Below are 18,831 nucleotides of genomic sequence, written 5' to 3'. Positions count from 1 at the left end.
CTAATTTAAAAAATGTTCGTAGTATATCCCTTCAAATGCATATTTAACCTATTTTGGTTCCTGGACGTAGAAACTACATCCAGGAACCATGCGCGCTACCGCGCGCTCCTGCAGCCTCCCGACCCGCGGTTCGTTAGCCAGGCAATCAGTGAATCGGGCTATGGAGCCCAATCACTGATTCCTCTCCCCCGCTGAAAAAGCGACAGCTTCTATCGGAAGCTGCGCCTTTTCTGGCTGTTACCTCCCCCATGCGTCGCTCTAGAGTGACGTCATGTAAACAAACTCATGGCTGCCATCTTGTGGCCAAAAAGTAATACTACAACTAAAAGTTAAAAAAAATGAAAATCAACACGCATTTACATTATAAACATATGGTTTACCTCCCACCTTCCCAAAACTACCCAAATAAAATGTTTAATATAAAAAAAAAAATATTACAATAAAAAAACAAACAAACATGTAAATATTTACCTAAGGGTCTAAACTTTTTAAATATCAATGTAAAGATGAAATATTTCTATATTTTTATTATTTTAAACTTGTAAATAGTGATAGATGCAAAACGGAAAAAATGCACCTTTATTTCCAAATAAAATATTGTCGCCATACATTGTGATAGGGACATAATTTCAACGGTGTAATAACCGGGACATATGGGCAAATACAATACGTGAGTTTTAATTATGGAGGCATGTATTATTTTAAAACTATAATGGCTGAAAACTGAGAAATAATAAATTTTTTTCGTTTTTTTCTTATTCTTCCTGTTAAAATGCATTTACAGTAAAGTGGCTCTTAGCAAAATGTACCCCCCAAAGAAAGCCTAATTGGTGGCGGAAAAAACAAGATATAGATCAGTTCATTGTGATAAGTAGTGATAAAGTTATAGGCTGATGAATGGGAGGTGAACATTGCTCAAGTGAAAACGACGGAACGCGAATGGGTTAAAAAGTTCAGACCCTTCGGTAACTATTTGTCTTTTTTTTATTGTATTTTTTTTTCCATCAAAAATTTTATTTGGGTAATATTTTGGTGTGGGAAATAAGCAGTACATGTTTAATGTTATTATATGTGTAAATTGCAATGTAGTGCTCGGAGTCCCTTTAATACCAGCTGCTTTCCAGCCTCTATTGACCGATATGCAGTAACCTGTAGTAATGAGCAGTTAGCTGTTCCTGAAAAGAAATGACAGTAAAGCACATCTCACCGTCAGATGCTAATAAATACAACTCGCATACAAACTGTAACCAGCTAGAGACAGGCCAATCAAATGCAAGCCTTGTTGATTCTGATTGGCCAGATTACCAGCCGCATACAATTTGTATGCTAGTCGGGATTATTTGACCGTCTCTGGTACAGACAGGAGGAGGTCATGAGACGCACTTAACGTTCACACAAATTCACAGACACCCCAATACTTCATATATCTCTTTACTTTTTGTATTGAGAGGCGCAGAACTCGGCTCCACCTAGTAACAAACATCATTTCTTTATGTACAATTCATCGTAGTGTTAGGACAGTGGCTCCCCGGCACGGCGCGGTCGCTGCGCCGCCCGGCACGGGGGATACATGATCTCGAGCAAAGAGTGGGGTTCACCCCAATATTTAGTGAAGCACCAGTCCGAGTAACAGAGCAATGCCGTTATATACAGGAGATATGACATGGCGGACTCCAGACAGCGGCAGCTTTCCTATGACAGATTCTCGGAAGAAAGCACACGGCGGCCATATTAAATGTACTCCTAGCTCCTCCTCGCTGGTCTGCGCCATTCGCATTAGTAGACGGGGAGATCAGAACTATACAATGCTGGAGTGTGGCAAGGTTGGCAGGCATGGACTTTGGCTTGATTGTTGAGCGTTGGATGAAGTGATTGGACGGGCTTGAAGGTCTTGATCTGGATGATGCAGGTGGTGGTGGTTGTGATGAGGGAGGGATTGGTAGATGGTGGGAGGGGTCGCAGGTGAAGAATTGATGGGGGGACGGGGGTCGGAGACAGGAAAGGCAAACAAGACACACAAAGCACAATGATGGAAGAGTCAAACTGGTGGTGACCATTTCATGGAGGACTCCACAGAACTATGAAGCAAGTCCAGACTTCCCGACTGGGCCATCACAGTCAGATGAAGGGAGGGGGGTGTGCGGCTTTCTAGCACAAATCCTGAGTGAGGGTCCTTATTCTTTGCATTTTACTGCGTTACCCTTCCCAACAGGACAGATGGGACATCCAGACACTCTACAAAATGAAAGGAATGAGATGGTGAGGAGCAGCTCATAAAGGACAACTTGTGCTGACAGGAGGCCTGTACTGGGAGAAGGTGGAGGCCACCACAGTGGACCACCCTATTGGCTGTCATAGCGATCTTCTGGCCTCAGCAATAGTGGTGGTCATGTCTAGGAGAAGTCTCGGAGAAGCATGTGATCTGTTTGATCAGCTGATAGATTTGCAAGCTCTGATTTGCTGTAATCACATTCTGCTTTAGCACATGAACATGACTAGCAAATCAGAGACTGGCATATCTATCACCTGACCAAACTGATCACATGCTTCTCCATGACATGACCATCACTAATCAGAGGCTTACATATCTATCACCTGACCAGACTGATCACATGCTTCTCCATGACTTCTCCTAGACATGACCATCACTACCCAGTATTGCCTGATCTGCTGAAAACATGCGACCACTATCATTCAGCGGACAACCAGGATTTCCCAGACAGAAGGTAGCAAAGGCAGCCTCCACAATTCTCTTAAAGCGAGTCTGAAACCATAAAAAAATAACTTTACTGGCCATTTATCTTCAGTAATAAGATCATAGCTGAAATGCCACATTCCCTCGGCAGAACGATGTCCTTATACTACCCAAATCCCGGGGCAAAATTCCACGATTTTCCAGGTTGTGGACTTTGCTGCCCTTGGGAGGCAGAGCTTCCAGTTCAGTCAATCCCCGCCTTTCCCCACCCCACTCCGTAAAAGATAACTGACAGGGGCGGGGAGAGGCGGGGATTGACTCGAGCAGGGGCAGTACTACTGCGCAAAGGTCTGCCTCTACCAGGAAGGGGGGGGGGACTTGGGTGGGTATAAATACATCGTTCTGCTGTGGGAATGCAGCATTTCAGCTATGATCTTATTGCTGAAGATAAATTGCCAGTAAAATTAGTGTTTTTTTTTGGGGGGGGGGGGGGGGGGGGCTTCAGACTCTCTTTAAATACGGGTGTAACTCAAAAAATTAGGATATTATGCAACAGTCCATTTATGTCAGTAATTCAACTGAAAAATTGAAACTAATCTATGAAATAGGAACCCTTTGCAGGTGTTTTTTTTTAGAGTCTGACACTTTGAGCCGAGAATATTAACATTCTCACAACATTCGAATAGTCAGAGATTTTAATTTTGTGGTTTTCATAAGCTGTAAGCCATAATCATCAAATTATAACAAATAAAGGCTTGAAATCTCTCGCTTTGCTGCTAATGAGTCTATTTCATATATTCATTTCAACTTTTAAGTTGACATACTGAGGTACATGAATTTTTGCTAGATATTCTAATTTTTTGAGTTTCACGGGTATTTATTACCCAGCCTGGAATTGTGTGCAGCACAGCAGGCAATGTGTCTATGCTGCCCGGAACCATCGATCACATGATCGGCAAAGCAAACCACACAGGAAGTTGCATGCTTAGCTGTGATTGGCTGCTCTGGGAAAATGAACAAGACATAATGGAAATGCAGAGCATGACATGAAAGCACTGTGACGCCAATACTGGATAAATAAGTGGATATAGACTATTATTTAATGACACCCACTCACTATAGAGCTTCAGGATTGGTGAATTGTGTCCTACATCAGTATAGACCACCATATTCCACTGACCAGCAGTACTGAGGCCACTAAGGGCCCACTCACACCATCACGATCCAAACCACGGGGCAAAGAGACCCAGTGTCTACAAACATGGTTCAACTCTTCCTGACCACCTAACGCCAATAGGCATCGGGAAGGTGGCAGCCCCAGGACCACGTAACGCCGAAAGGCGTCAAGTCCTGGGGCGGGGTTTTACAGGGGATCACGTGCGCCGATGTGCTCGTATCCCATCTTGAGTGACGGAGCTCTGCTAGACTGTTAGATGGCACAACCGCCCTCTATTTACATTGTGATGGAGGTGTACAGAGGCGCCAGAAGTGTAAAATCACTTTAAAAACTTTAAAATGGGGGGTTAGTTGGTGAACTTACCTCCCCCAAGGTAGACACAAAAGCTGTTATTTCAACAAAAGGATTTATTTACCTATTCCAGGTAAGTGCAACGCGTTTTCGCGGGCATATCCCACTTCATCAGGCAGTAAGAAGGAGCAAAAAAAAAAAAACAACAGCTCGTGCAGTCTGATGTTCAGCTTAGCGCCTCTGTCTATTTACATTGTACAGCACGGCGGTCTACTGCAGCGCTGTGCTAGGGACAGCCGTGTCACTCGACTGTCCCCTGGAGAGGCTCAGAGAGTGATCGGCTCTCATAGGCTGATGCCAATGAAAGAGGATCGCCCTGAATGGCTGGCGGGGGGATGAAAGGGGAATAATAAAAATAATGAAAAAATAGTGAAATATTTTTTTTTTAAATATACAAATGAATAAACATTACTCCAGCGATCAGAGTCCACCAACAGAAAGCTGTGTTGGTGGGCAGACAAGGGGGGGGGATTCACTTGTGTACTAAGCGATATGGCCCTGCAGCAAGCTGTTAAAGCTGCAGAGGACTAAATTGTAAAAATCGCCTGGTCACTGGGGTGGTGTAAGCCTGGGGTCCTCCAGCGGTTAAGCGTGGTGACCAGGTTCACTAGCAGGACAGCGGTCCCTGCACTCTAAGCAGTACATGTGACCGATCTGCAGGCAAAGGACAATGACAGCGCCGGACGCATCTCCGCTGTAACGCGCTGAACAGCGCTCCGATCAGATGAGTGACTGCTTCTCATTGGCACAGAGACCATTCTCTGTGACAAGGAATGAAATGCAATGGATCGGAAAAGCAACGCGGCACTTTATCGGCGCATTGCGCGGCGTATGGTCAACCGTCAATGTCTGCGTTTTGTGGCTTACATCGGCCCACATGCAAGTCACTTTTTCTCCAAAGTTTTCTCCTAGGAGATCTTTTCACACCTGGTAATAAATGCCTTTTAAACCCACCAGCTAGCAAGAAAACACTCGGAATGTTGATGCCACTTTTTCACTAAGTCTTGGGTACTTTTCAATTTGTAAAATGCTGAAGAGTTATTTTAAAGAGATGAAAATTATCTCCTCGGAGAAAACTCAGGTGAAAAAAATGAATTGCATACCGCACTCCGTTATACCGCAACGCACCCGCCGCACAGACAGCGGTAAACTCAATCATAAGTGTACGGTCTATCGGCTTCATGTTTCTGAATATTTAATCAAGTGCAAAAATGGATCAGATTTCTCTGGTTAAACCCCCCCCCCCCCCCCCCCATAATCAATTCAATGTCTTCAGTTATTTTTAAACCACAGAAATCTAATCGAATTCTCCACTTGATCAAATAATCAGAATAATCAAATTAATATACCATACACTTTCAATTAATGTCTCCAAAAATATCAAACGATCCAATACGTATATCAGCTTCTATATCTGTGTATCTAATATTTCCAACACATCAGAATATATATATATATATATATATATATAATACAGAAAAAATTACTTTTTCCCCCTAAGTCGAAAATAAAAGATAAATGAAAATGTGTACAAATCGATTGTTTTTATCGACTTAAATGGGCACTACAGCGAAAAACTGTAAAATTTAAAATACGTGTATACATATACAAATAAGAAGTACATTTTTTCCAGAGTAAAATGAGCCATAAATTACTTTTCTCCCATGTTGATGTCACTTACAGTAGGGAGTAGAAATCTGACCGAAGTGACAGGTTTTGGACTAGCCCATCTCTTCATAGGGGATTCTCAGCAAGGCTTTTATTCTTTATAAAGATATTCCCGAAAAACTATTTAAACAATGATGCTGGCCAGCTTCCCAGCTCGCCACACAGTTTTTTGGCAGTTGGACAGAGCAACTGCCATTCACTAAGTGCTTTTGAAAATAAATAAATCCCTGAGAATCCCCTATAAAGAGATGGACTAGTCCAAAACCTGTCACTTCTGTAAGATTTCTACTACCTACTGTAAGTGACAGCAACATAGGAGAAAAGAAATGTATGTCTCATTTTACTCTGGAAAAAATGAACTTCCTATTTGTATATGTATACACGTATTTTAAATTTTACAGTTTTTCACTGTAGTGCCCCTTTAACTGTTTTGCGTCTGGCCACCTCTAACGACTCACTGATCTGGTTCTGGAAGGATGGTGGCCCCACAGCTAGGCTGGTGAGCTCAGAACCGGGGGAAGGATAAACACATACCTGGATTTGGGGGTGCGCTGGTGGTTTTGTGATGGCTGAGCTTTCCAGTTTACTCGGAGTCCAGAAATCATCAAGTTCTGAGTCTGATAATGGGGGGTCTGCGGGGGGCCGTGTGTCAGAGGGCACCACACCCTAAAACATACAACATGCATGTGACATGCCAGACGGCACAGAGCATGCAGCACACACAACACAGAGGAACAAGCAACACAACAAACAAGAGAGGAGAGAAAAACAGCTCAGTTACAATATAGAATAGGCTAACATCGCCGCCCTGCTGGAGGACTGTTACACCACTACAGATTAAGGCAGTATATGGTACAATCAGCCTTGTCCTTAAAGACATAAAAATATCAAGAATTATCTATTGTATACAAGATATAGAATAAAGAGTGAAGAAAACAAATCAGGAAGCTATTTTCTGAATGCCAGAAACGCAGAACTGCACACTGACACAGCACTGTACACTGACACAGCACTACTTCCTGTAAGTACAAGCCCCACCCTTCTTGTTAGTTTCTGGTTACTAAAGCTGGGTCTCCTGGCCTACTTCCGGTGAGTACAAGTCCTCCCTTCCGGTTAGTTTCCTGCTACTAGATCTGGGTCTCCTGGCCTACTTTCTCAGAGTACAAGCCCCACCCTTCCTGTTAGATTCCTGTTACAAGAGCTGGGTCTCCCAACCTACTTCCTCAGAGTACAAGCCCCACCCTTCATGTTACAAGAGCTGGGTCCCCTGCAATACTTTGTGAGCACAAACCCCTCCTTCCTTTCTAGATGCATGGTTTCTACAGCAATGTAGGGATGCTGGGAGATGTAGTCTAGCTTCTGTTCTTACATTGCTGTCATATAGTCACACCTGATTGACATTTCCAGCAGCTACAGAAGAAGAAGGAGAGGAAACAAGCTGTATGTAGTTTCAAGGGCATTTGGCCCATGAAAATGTATTCTGTGCAGCACTTTACTTCTTCATCCTCCTTATCTTCAATTATCCATATAATTGTTTCTAAATTTGCCTCGATAAATTGTGGGTTTAGCAGAGCTTCAGTTATTGCCCTCCTTTAACCTCCTTGGCGGTTCAATTTTTCCGCCAAGGAGGCTGCATTGCACTTTTTTTGAAATATTTTTTTGTTTGTTTCATGTAGCTACCTGAGTGGTAGCTACATAAAACACCACTAGAGGGCGCATGTGTCCCTCTAGTCCGATCGCCGCCGGCAACAAAAGTAAACAGGAGATCGCGTATAGAACGCAATCTCCTGTTTGGCTTCTCCTGTCGCCATGGCGACGATCGGAATGACGTCATGGACGTCAGCCGACGTCCTGACGTCAGACCCATCCGATCCAGCCCTTTGCGCTGCCCGGAACTGATTGGTCCGAGCTGCGCAGGGCTCTAGCGAGGGGGCCCTCTTCCGCCGCTGCGTGCGGACGATCGCCGCAGAGCGGCGGCGATCGAGCTGGACGCGCAGCTAGCAAAGTGCTAGCTGCGCGTACAGCAATTTACAGAAAGGAAATCGCCCCACCAGGGGCTGAGATATCCTCCGCGGCGGCTTACCCCGAGCTCAGCTCGGGGTTACCGCTAAGGAGGTTAAGCTGTCTGATTGCAAAAAAAAAAAAAGAACAACATTTGTAAGGTAACCTTTACTCCATCTCTCCATCTGCAGGCTACAGCTTATCAGGTGGGTCAGAACTCAAAAACAACTGATTTAATTGGCTAACGTTCAGGTGAGTATCAATGCACAGAGTCAGTGTACAATGCTGCAAAAGAATACAAGGCACTGAGAAATGACATCATTAGCCCGTGGTTGCATTAAATAGATTAATTACAGCCCTGCTATGAAAAGGAACCAACCAGAAAGTGTTAGATGGAAAAGTAAAGAACATGGAGATGGAAGACTTGATTGGTTAGAGAGGCAAAAAGGAAGCGGGTCTTTTGTAAGATATCAGGAATTAAGACTTACAGTTGGGTGCTTTGTAGGCCTCTTGGGAAGACATGAAGTAAAGGCCTCTTGGGAAGACATGAAGGAAGGGCCTCTTGGGAAGACATGAAGGAAGGGCCTCTTGGGAAGACATGAAGGAGGGGCACACAGAAGGACTGGACAGGAAGGTCGGTGTAGATGGGGTTATAGAGTCTCTGGGGTTTGGGGGAACACATGGCTTTTCTGGAGATTTCTCGGGAAGTTGAGTTTTTCTTGCGGAGGTTCTTCGGCACAAAGGCGAGAGGAGCAGGAGAGAGGAGGTAGGACGCCATGGATGATAGAAAGGCAGCATGAAGAGATGAGAGGCTTTCCAAAATCTGCAGGATTCAACTTTTTGGGGCGCCAGCTGGCTAAACATGTCCATAGCAATGTGCTGAGCGGAGCTTCTTGAGAAGAATTAATTCTGGGCTGCTGGCGGTGAGATGATCTGCTCTGCATAGGTCTCTCTAACTAGTGCGGGGGTAGAGCTCCAGAGCTGGACAATAGTGTTCTCGTAGTCATCTCTCAATATACAAATAAAATCGTAAGAACATGAATATATTAATATTATGTTACCTGGTTAATGTTATTTTTTTCTGGCTTTTTGGTTAAAATTTTAGGCACTGCTTTGAAGGAAATTTTAGAAATACGTTGAAAGTTATATTTATATATATTTATAAAATAAAAAGTCCATTAAAGCTTCACCACATGCAGAGCAGGAAAAAAAAGTGGGTAATTCAAGTTCATGGATTTGGGGTTGGATTTTGAACTTTCTATACAAGGCCAGGCAAAAGAGCTGAGAAAGTGTTGAGCCCCCTGCTTGATTCTTGGCTGCAGGTTCGACTTAAGCTTAACAGTGCGTTTGCCAGTTCAGCTGTGTCTATTGGCTCACCCTGTGGACTGGTGGTGTATCTTCGGCCATAGCTGGATGAACTGTATGAGGAAGACGAGAAAGACATGGAGAAACCGGAGTTGCCCGTAGCATCAAAGCTACCTCTTCGAGAGCCCGATCTAGATCCAGTCCGGGAACCTGGTCGAGACCCGGATTGTGAGCCAGAGCCGCTAGCATTGTATGGACTGTAATAACCTTTACTGGATTGTGACGATGCTTCGAGAAGCCTCAAACCTGTTCCATCCTCTACCATGCTTTTCTCCATGGCTTCTTTGTAGGAAATCTTGAGCTTAGTTTTTGGGCAGGTCAGGTACTTGGAATAGGTGTTCACATCCCGAAGTTTCTGAGCTGTGCGGGAGTCAATAGTACCTTTATGAAGGGCGTCTTCTAGGCTTACACGTCCTTCAACTTCAGGTTCGATAAGGCCACCGGTGAGATATTGCACTTCGAGGAAGCGTTGCCCTGCTTCATAGTATAGCCAGCCTTTCTTCAAAGCTTGGGCTGCTGACATTTTTGTCTTTGTTCTTGGATCTTCAAAACCATTGTATGCTTTCTGGGCCAGATTGATTCTATCTACCATGATTTTATCCACTAGGCCTTTGTTTACTGCATCAGTAACGGAAAACTTTTCTCCTGAAATTGGATCAATAATGCCTCCTGTACATGCCTGAGCTTCCAGAAGCCTCTGACCTGTTATGTTATCTACAAGGTTACGATGCATGGCTTCAGTGATTGATACTTTTTCTAAGGTGTCTGTGTCCACTATTCCAGCAATGGGACCAGTTTCTTCACTGGGGTCATTCCAGGATGATAACTGTGACCTCCCGGCAGGGCTTGCCGTGTAAGACGAGGAGGAGCCAACAGAGGAGGACCTTGATCTGAATCCACTTGAATTACCCGAGAGCATGTCAGCAAATTCTGTAATTGATAATGTCCCAGAGCGATACTGATCTAAGGAAGACTGGTCAATTAAGCATTTAGAAATGGCGTCATCAATGTCATACTGTCGCCCTGATCTTCTATCTGTGATGATTGATTTTGCAACACCATCTGATGAGGTGATTGTGACCTCTTCCCATTCACATTCCTGCTCAGACAGTTCGATGTAGGTTTGGTGGTCAATAAGTCCTTTGCGATAAGCCTCATACACAGACATCTCCTTGCCAGTTTCTGGATCGACAATAACGACTCTTCGCTTGCGGACTGAGGACTTAGAAGAGGTCTTTCTTTCTCGCTTCTTATCTTTCAGTGGCAAGAGAACCAGTCCGGTTTCTGGGTCAGTAATGCACCTCTCCATAAGCTGAAGATAAGTTAGATTTTCTTCTGTGTTGGGGTCAAAGAATCCTTTAGTGTCATCACTTGGATCAGAGAGAATATCGTTCATCTCTTCATCAAACAGACCTCTTTTGTAGGCAGTCTCTACCGGTAAGCGATGGCTCTCTTCTGGGTCGATAATACCACCAGTGGCAATCTGAGCTTCAAGCAAACGAATGCCATGGTCTTTTAAGATCAGTCCTTTCTTCATGGCTTGGAAAAGTGAAATCATCTTTCCAGAATATGGGTCCTTATATCCGGTTACAGCCCGCTCAGCTGACAAAAGCTTATCTTTGAATTCTGGTCCTACGATACCCATCTTTACAGCATCTTCCACTGCCAGTTTGAGACATTTGATTGGGTCAATCACATAACCTGTAGCTGCTTGAGCTTCCAGAAGCTCAAACGCTGTTCCTGGCCTGATCATTCCTTTCTTCATTGCTTGGTAGACGGAATATCTCTCTTTTGTAGCTTCTACATAGACACCTGCAATGCAACTTGTTCCCTCAAGGAACTTCTGTAGGTTTCTTGACACCTCCTCGATAGATGTTAACCCATCCTGCAAACGCTGTGCTGTAAGAGCATCCATAATATTTGAGCGAATGAGTTCCTCCATGCTGATCTCCTTTCTCAGACCCTTGAAGACAAGTTTCCTCTTGTCTGCAAGAGGAAGCAGGAAGAGGTTGCTGGTTTCATCTCTGTGGCATCTTTTCAGAAGTTGAGAGTAGCTGAGTTTCTCATCGGTGGAAGGATCTACATAGCTACGAACTTCACTTGGTTCGGACAGCATGTCAAAGGTTTCTTTATTAAGATTGCCACGTGCGTATGCAGATTCATTGGGGACGTGGAAGCCAAAGCGTGGGTCAATGACACCTCCAGTAGCTAGCTGGGCATCAAGTAGTCTAAGTGCTTGATCAGAGGGGATTAAATCTTTCTTCATTGCTTGGAAGATGGAAATCATTTGCTCTGTGTATGGATCCCTGTAGCCAGTGACTGCTCTTTCAGCAGATAGAAGGCGGTCATGAATTTCAGGTCCAACCACTCCTTTTCGGACAGCCTCATCTACGGTTAACAGCTCATTCCTTGCAGGATCAATCATAAAGCCAGTGGCTGCCTGAGCATCCAGAAGAGCATAGGCCACATCGGGCACGATCAGTCCCCTCTTCATTGCCTGGTAAACACTGATAGGTTCTTTAGAGCCAGGCATTTGGAGACCTGCAACACATCCAGTGCCATACAGATATCTCCAGACACTCTCAATCTGGATAATTTCTTGGATGGTCTTTGTTCCTTGTTTAAGCATGTTGTACATTTCCAGGGTGATGAGTTTTGCTTCATATAAATCCTCAGCTGAGATACGTCGACGGACATAGTCATAAGAATGTATTTCTTGTTGCCGAATGATTTCGGTCTTCTCAATGATCTCAATGATGATGATAATCATGCGTTCTTTAGTCAATTTACCAGCTTGGAACTCGGCCATTAATCGGTCTCTTTCCTCTTTGGGCAAAAGATCGGATTGCATGAGCTCCCAAATAGTCATTGAAGACCCAGCCATGCTTCCTGAAGGAATGTCTACTGATGTTTCTTCAAACACCTTCTTTGTTTCTTCTTCGCTATAAGCTTTGGCTGTATCTACTGTAGGCTTTCTACTTTCTACTTTCTTTAAAGGCAAGAGAGACAGTCCTGTTTCTGGATCTTTAATGCATCTTTCTTTCAGCTGTAAGTATGTCAAATTCTCATGAGTATTGGGGTCAAAGAATCCCTTGGTGTCATCTGTAGGATCGACCAGAATCTTGTTCATGGCTTCATCAAAGTAGCCACGTTTGTAGGCAATGTCAACAGGAACGCGGTGACTGTTAACTGGGTCAATAATCCCTCCTGTGGCTATCTGGGCTTCCAAGAGACGGATTCCATGGTCTTTCAGAATCAGCCCTTTCTGCATTGCTTCGAAGACAGAGATGGTGCTTCCTGAGTAAGGATCTTTGTATCCGGTTACAGCTTTTTCAGCTGAAAGCAGTTTTTCATGTAGTTCAGGACCAACAATTCCAGCCTTCACTGCTTCGTTCACATAGAATTTCTGATTCTTTACAGGGTCAATGATAAATCCAGTGGCTGCTTGTGCCTCAAGGAGAACCAGTGCAGTTCCAGGTCTCAACAAGTTCCTCTTCATAGCTTGGTAGATTGGCATTTTTAATTTGTTTTCTTCTACGAACACACCAGCAATGCAGTCACTGCCTTGAAGATAACGCCTTACTGAGTCAACTTCGGATATTTCTTTCACAGACTTCTTGCCTTCTTTCAGTTGCTCAAACTGGGTCTTGTCTATGACCTTTGATTCAAGCAGCTCACTAGCAAGGACAGGAGCTCGGAGACCAGTGAATGTGAGACGCTGCTGTTTCTTGGTCTCGGTTTCTTCTATAATGGTGATCATGATTTTTATTATTTTCTCAATTGTAACTTTTCCAGTCTTGTATTGGCGAATCAACTCTCTCCTTTGCTCTTCACTGAAGTACTCAGAATGTATTAACTCCCACAAAGTGATGGTCTTTCCTTTAAAGCTACCAAAAGGCACTTCGACTGTTGTCTTATCAAAGGCTTCCTTGGCTTGAGAATCGGTGTAAATCTCTTCTAACTGGGACTGTATGGCTTGTTCAGAGAGAGGCAACAGCAGGTGACCAGTTTTCTTGTCCAATTTGCATTTCTTCTGTAGCTGTGCATAGGAAAGGTTCTCTTGGCTGTTTGGATCATAAAATCCAGTATTTTCATCAACAGGCTCTGAGAGAAGTTTCGTTGTTTCTTCATCCAGTTGGCCTCGTTTATAGGCAATGTCTAATGGAAGACGATGACTGTTTACTGGGTCAATGATGCCACCAGTGGCCAGTTGTGCACTTAGGAGTCGAAGACCACTGTCTTTGGGTATAAGACCTTTCTGCAAAGCCTGGAACAGGGACAGAGTATGTCCTGTGTAAGGATCTTTGTAACCAGTGACAGCCTTTTCGGCAGATAGCAGCTTTTCATGATATTCTGGTCCAACAGTTCCAGCTTTGACAGCATCATCTACAGGCAAGAGCTCGCTGGTAACTGGGTCAATGATGAATCCTGTGCCTGCTTGAGCTTCAAGTAAGCTAAGAGCTATAGCTGGCTTCAGGAGGTTCTTCCTGATTGCATCATACAAACTTAATTTTTCACCAGTCTGTTCTACTTGCACGCCTGCTATAGCGGTGCTTCCTGTCAAATGTTTCTTTACCGGCTCTAATTCAGACAGTTCCTTCACGGTTTTCTTGCCCTGGTGAAGCTGGTTGAAGAGGTCATTATCGATGATTTTACTCTCTACTAGTTCTGCTGCTGGGACAGGGTTTCTAAGACCATCAAAACACATCTGTTGCTTCTTCTCATTTTCTTCCACTACAGTGATTATAATCTTGATTATTTTTTCCACTGTAATTTTGCCAGTCTTGTATTGACGCAGAAGTTCTCGTCTCTGTTCTTCTGAGAAGTATTCAGAATTAATAATTTCCCATATGGTGACAGTCTTTCCTTGGAACTTTCCAAATGGAACAGATACAGTGGCTTTCTTGAAGACATCTTTGGCTTCAGAGTCCGTATAGACGAGTTCTCCCTTTGCAGCTTTATCTGTCAGAGGCAACAGGCAAAACTTGGTCTCTGGGTCAGTCACGCATCTCTCCATGAGCTGTAGATAGGTCAGGTTCTCGTGAGTGTTGGGGTCAAAGAAACCTTTTGTGTCATCGGTGGGATCAGATAAAATCTTGTTCATTTCTTCATCAAAGTAGCCTTTTTTGTAGGCTACATCTAGAGGCAGCCGATGACTGTTGACTGGGTCAACAATGCCCCCAGTGGCAATCTGGGCTTCCAGCAGCCGAATTCCATGGTCCTTCACAATCAGATCCTTCTTCATGGCTTGGAAGAGTGAGATCTTCTCTCCAGTGTATGGGTCTTTGTAGCCAGTGATTGCTCTCTCAGCAGACAACATTTTATTGTGTAATTCAGGCCCAATAACGTTTTCTTTCACGGCTTCACTCACAGTCAGTCTCTTGTTCTTCACTGGATCAATGATGAAGCCAGAAGCGGCCTGAGCTTCCAGAAGAATGAGGGCAGTGCCAGGTGTTACTAACTTCTTTTTCATTGCATTGTAGATGCTTATCTTCTCATTGCTTGGTTTAAGCAGTAGACCTGCAATGCTGCTCTTTCCCTGAAGGTACTTTCTGATGTCTTCCCGCTGGGAAAGATCACCTACGGTCATCTGTCCACTAGACAGCTTGTCCAGCTGATCTTTGTTCAATATGCCAGCCTCGAACAATTTGTCAGGAGAGATCTTCTGTCTTAAGCCATCAAATCCATTCACCACTTCTCCATTCTGAGCGGATCCATCCACAGCATCTCTGCCGTTTGGCATGGTCTTAGTCTGGGTAATAACAGTCTCTCTGGTTATGATGGTCTCCTTTGTTTTCTCTAATGCGATTCGGTGTTCCTTCTCAAGTTGTTCCAGTCTCTCTCTCAATTTCCTATTTTCTTCTTCCAGCAGTCTCTCCTGTGCCTGCCTCTTCTTGTCCAGTTGCTGAAGCTCCTCGTGTTTTTGCCGGACCCTTTCCTCAGATTCCAGCTGCCTCCTCATAGCATCATCCATACTAATCTGTAGAAGTCTCTTCTCCTCTTCCAGCTGCGAGAGTTGACGTTCTTTCTCTGATTTGAGATTTTTGGCTTTATTGACTTCATCATCAAAGAGCTTCTCAAGCTTGGCCTTTTCTTCCTCGATATACTTTTCTTTCTGGATAAGGATCTGTTTCTCAGTCAGGAAGGTAGTTTGAAGAGTGTGGGTCTCTTTAATGAGCTGTTCTTTTTGGGCTTTGGCCATCTGTAAAATAAAGAAGAGCACACTAGTAAGATCGTCCAAACATCATAACATTATAGTAATAACTTTATAGGATGAACCTGACAAGTCAACCATAGTTTAAGACCAAAATTGAATTATCGCCTTATAATGAAATACTAGCTTGGTATTTGGTATCTGGAGTCCCATTAGATTGTGAATTCTGCTGCTCGTTAATAAAGTTGTCCTATGAGCAGTCACCATCGTGGTTTTTTCTCATACTTTTTCTGCAAAGCTGATTTTTAAATTCCATATTTTAAAGGGTACCTGAGACGTCAAAAAGCACAAAAAGTAAATACTTAAGAAGAGGGAGGCCTCTGGATCCTGTACAGCAGGGATGTCAAACCAATCCTTCGAGGGCCGAGGTCCTCACACATTTTTGACACGGCTCAAATGAATTGATGGGTCTGAATAAGGAAGGGCATGGTCCATCAGGTAGAACACATTCCTTTCTTTCTCAGTCCATCCTAAGCACTGGCCTGGATCTGGCCCTCCAGGCCTGGAGTTCCACACCTGTGCTGTAGAGGCTTCCAACAGTGTCCTCCTGTCACTTGTTGCTGAGCGCCAACCCCATAAAGATCACTGACGAGGGCTTGTCGGTAGGAACATCGGGGCTGTGCTCCTCCTCAGATATGAGAGTGGCCACACGGCATGAGTACAGCCACGCCTGCGCAGTAAGTCAGAGCCGCTCGTGCAGGAGTGACGCCACGCCTGCGCAGTAAGTCAGAGCCGCTCGTGCAGGAGTGACGCCACGCCTGCGCAGTAAGTCAGAGCCGCTCGTGCAGGAGTGACGCCACGCCTACGCAGTAAGTCAGAGCCGCTCGTGCAGGAGTACGGCCACGCCTGCGCAGTAAGTCAGAGCCGCTCGTGCAGGAGTGACGCCACGCCTGCGCAGTAAGTCAGAGCCGCTCGTGCAGGAGTGATGCCACGCCTGCGCAGTAAGTCAGAGCCGCTCGTGCAGGAGTGACGCCACGTCTGCGCAGTAAGTCAGAGCCGCTCGTGCAGGAGTGATGCCACGCCTGCGCAGTAAGTCAGAGCCGCTCGTGCAGGAGTGATGCCACGCCTGCGCAGTAAGTCACAGCCGCTCGTGCAGGAGTGACGCCACGCCTGCGCAGTAAGTCACAGCCGCTCGTGCAGGAGTGACGCCACGCCTGCGCAGTAAGTCAGAGCCGCTCGTGCAGGAGTGACGCCACGCCTGCGCAGTAAGTCAGAGCCGCTCGTGCAGGAGTGACGCCACGCCTGCGCAGTAAGTCAGAGCCGCTCGTGCAGGAGTGACGCCACGCCTGCGCAGTAAGTCAGAGCCGCTCAGGCAGGAGTGACGCCACGCCTGCGCAGTAAGTCAGAGCCGCTCGTGCAGGAGTGACTCCATGCAACTGCGCGGGTGCTGCCGTGCTCGTGCCAGAGGAGGAGTGCGCCCCTGATGTTCCAGAAAGTCCCGGGCAACGTTGGGAGGACCAGAGGAGAGTGAGAGAAGCCTGTGGAGCATCCAGGCTTACCTCTCCTTAGGTAAGTATTTACTGTTTGAGTTTTTTAACACCTCGGGTTCTCTTAAAGCGGACCTGAACTCAGACCTCCCTCTGCTCTAAAAGATACACAACAGCATAATTACCTTTAAAGAAAAAATATTTCTTTGTTACAAATCCTAAAATAAATCTGCACAGTTTCTACTTCCTGATTCATGGAAGCAGACATATTGTTTACAGCCTGTGCTTTCAAATGGGCTTATCTGCAGTGGCAGTCAGGTGACACAGGGGAGGTATCAAATTACAACTTGTGATTAGTCACAGATGAGGGGGGATTAGACAGACTCTCTGCATACATACAGGGTGCGTTTCTCTCTGTTTTCCTTTTGTCCAGTACAAGAGTTCCGGTCCACTTTAAAGAATAATTCTTGAAGTTAGGCTAGGGACACATTAGGCAGAAACGCCAGCATTGCGGAAAACAGCGCGTTTTTGCCGTTAATAAAAGTCTACGGCCTGCATGTAAAAACCCATATATATATTGCATTTTACAGTGTGCGTTTTTGAAAATTGCACAATTTTCAAAACCGGAAACCGCATGTAAGGTATCTCAGTGGAGATGCAGAGGATTGCGTTTTTGATGGGTTTTTTTTTGTTTTTTGTTTAATTATTATGCTGTATTTTATTTAATTGATTAGGGGAAAAATGCAAATTCAAATTCCCCAAAAATCCATGGAAAAACGCCAACGCAAAACCCACGCAACGCAAAAAGTTAAAAACATATGGTTTTCTGCACTGCCTAGTGTGCTCCCTGCCTTATAGGAAGATTACCCTATTCCAGTGATGGCTAACCTTGGCACTCCAGCTGTGACAAAACTACAAATCCCATCATGCCTCTGCCTCCCCGAGTTATGCTTAGAGCTGTCAGAGTATTGCAATGCCTCATGGGACTTGTAGTTCCACCACAGCTGGAGTGCCAAGGTTAGCCATCACTGCCCTATTCCTTCATTTGTAACATAGCAGGAATTGGAATTCACCCACTGATTATTTTATGTTCAGTTCCACTATGACTGCTTCCGGACGGCGGTGATTGAACTCTTCACCCTGTTTGTGGCCGTTTATTGCTGCCAGGGCTTAGCGTTTAATTTTAGTCGCCCGCTCGCTCTCGCGTTCCTGCTGCTGCCCGCTACGCTGCACCCGCTCACTCTGCTATCACGCTGACAGCACAGCTCCCGTATATATCGGACAGGAGCTCATTTCAGTGGCTCCTGACCTCATCATACGTGTGAGCCAATCGCATTTCTTAAAGGGAACCTTAACTGAGAGGGATATGGATGTTTTCTTTTAATCAATACAAGTTGCCTGGCAGTCCTGCTGATCTCTTTGGCTGCAATAGTGGCTGAATCACACACCTGAAACAAGCATGCAGCTAATCCAGTCTGACTTCAGTCAGAGCACCTGATCTGCATGCTTGTTCAGGGGCTGTGGCTAAAAGTATTAGAGACACAGGATCAGCAGGAGAGTCAGGCAACTGGTATTATTTTAAAAGGAAAAATCCATATCCCTCTCAGTTTAGGTTTGGATAGGATACAGATGCCTCTGGCCTTAAAGGGGCCAAAGCTTGTCCCGTATATATACCCATTACTGCAGAATTCCCCAAGTATAGGAGCGTTTCCTGTACATATGATGCAAATACATCATCATTAGGAAGCTCTGCCGAATTCAACTAATGCAACTTTGCCAGAGGTGCAAGAAAACACCCGAGCCGCTAAGACAACTTTCTGGTCAAGGGGTTGATTTATAAGTGCTCTATAATGCAGCCATATGTACTCACTGCCAAATGATACCAGTTTCATATATCAGGACGGGAGTAACAGCCGCAATAAGCTTTAGGGCA

At 44.9% G+C, this 18,831-nt stretch overlaps 1 protein-coding gene across 12 annotated transcripts in view; it reads right to left on the bottom strand.

The window, feature by feature from the left end:
• Positions 1-1,415: 1,415 nt before the first annotated feature.
• PLEC (plectin) overlaps positions 1,416-18,831 on the bottom strand; it is a 367,871-nt gene continuing 350,455 nt past the window's right edge. For all 12 annotated transcript variants that reach the window (XM_068238141.1, XM_068238140.1, XM_068238142.1 and 9 more), the window contains 3 exons: positions 8,381-15,459; positions 6,426-6,557; positions 1,416-2,235 (listed from right to left, as the gene is read on the bottom strand). In XM_068238141.1, the coding sequence (XP_068094242.1) occupies positions 9,151-15,459 (6,309 nt within the window). In that variant the 3' untranslated portion in view covers positions 1,416-2,235; positions 6,426-6,557; positions 8,381-9,150. The remainder of the gene's footprint in view (positions 2,236-6,425; positions 6,558-8,380; positions 15,460-18,831) is intronic.

This window comes from Hyperolius riggenbachi, chromosome 5 (genome assembly GCF_040937935.1).
Source record: "Hyperolius riggenbachi isolate aHypRig1 chromosome 5, aHypRig1.pri, whole genome shotgun sequence".
Classification (NCBI taxonomy): Eukaryota; Metazoa; Chordata; class Amphibia; order Anura; family Hyperoliidae; genus Hyperolius; species Hyperolius riggenbachi.
This window is presented reverse-complemented; position numbering and strand designations above follow the sequence as displayed.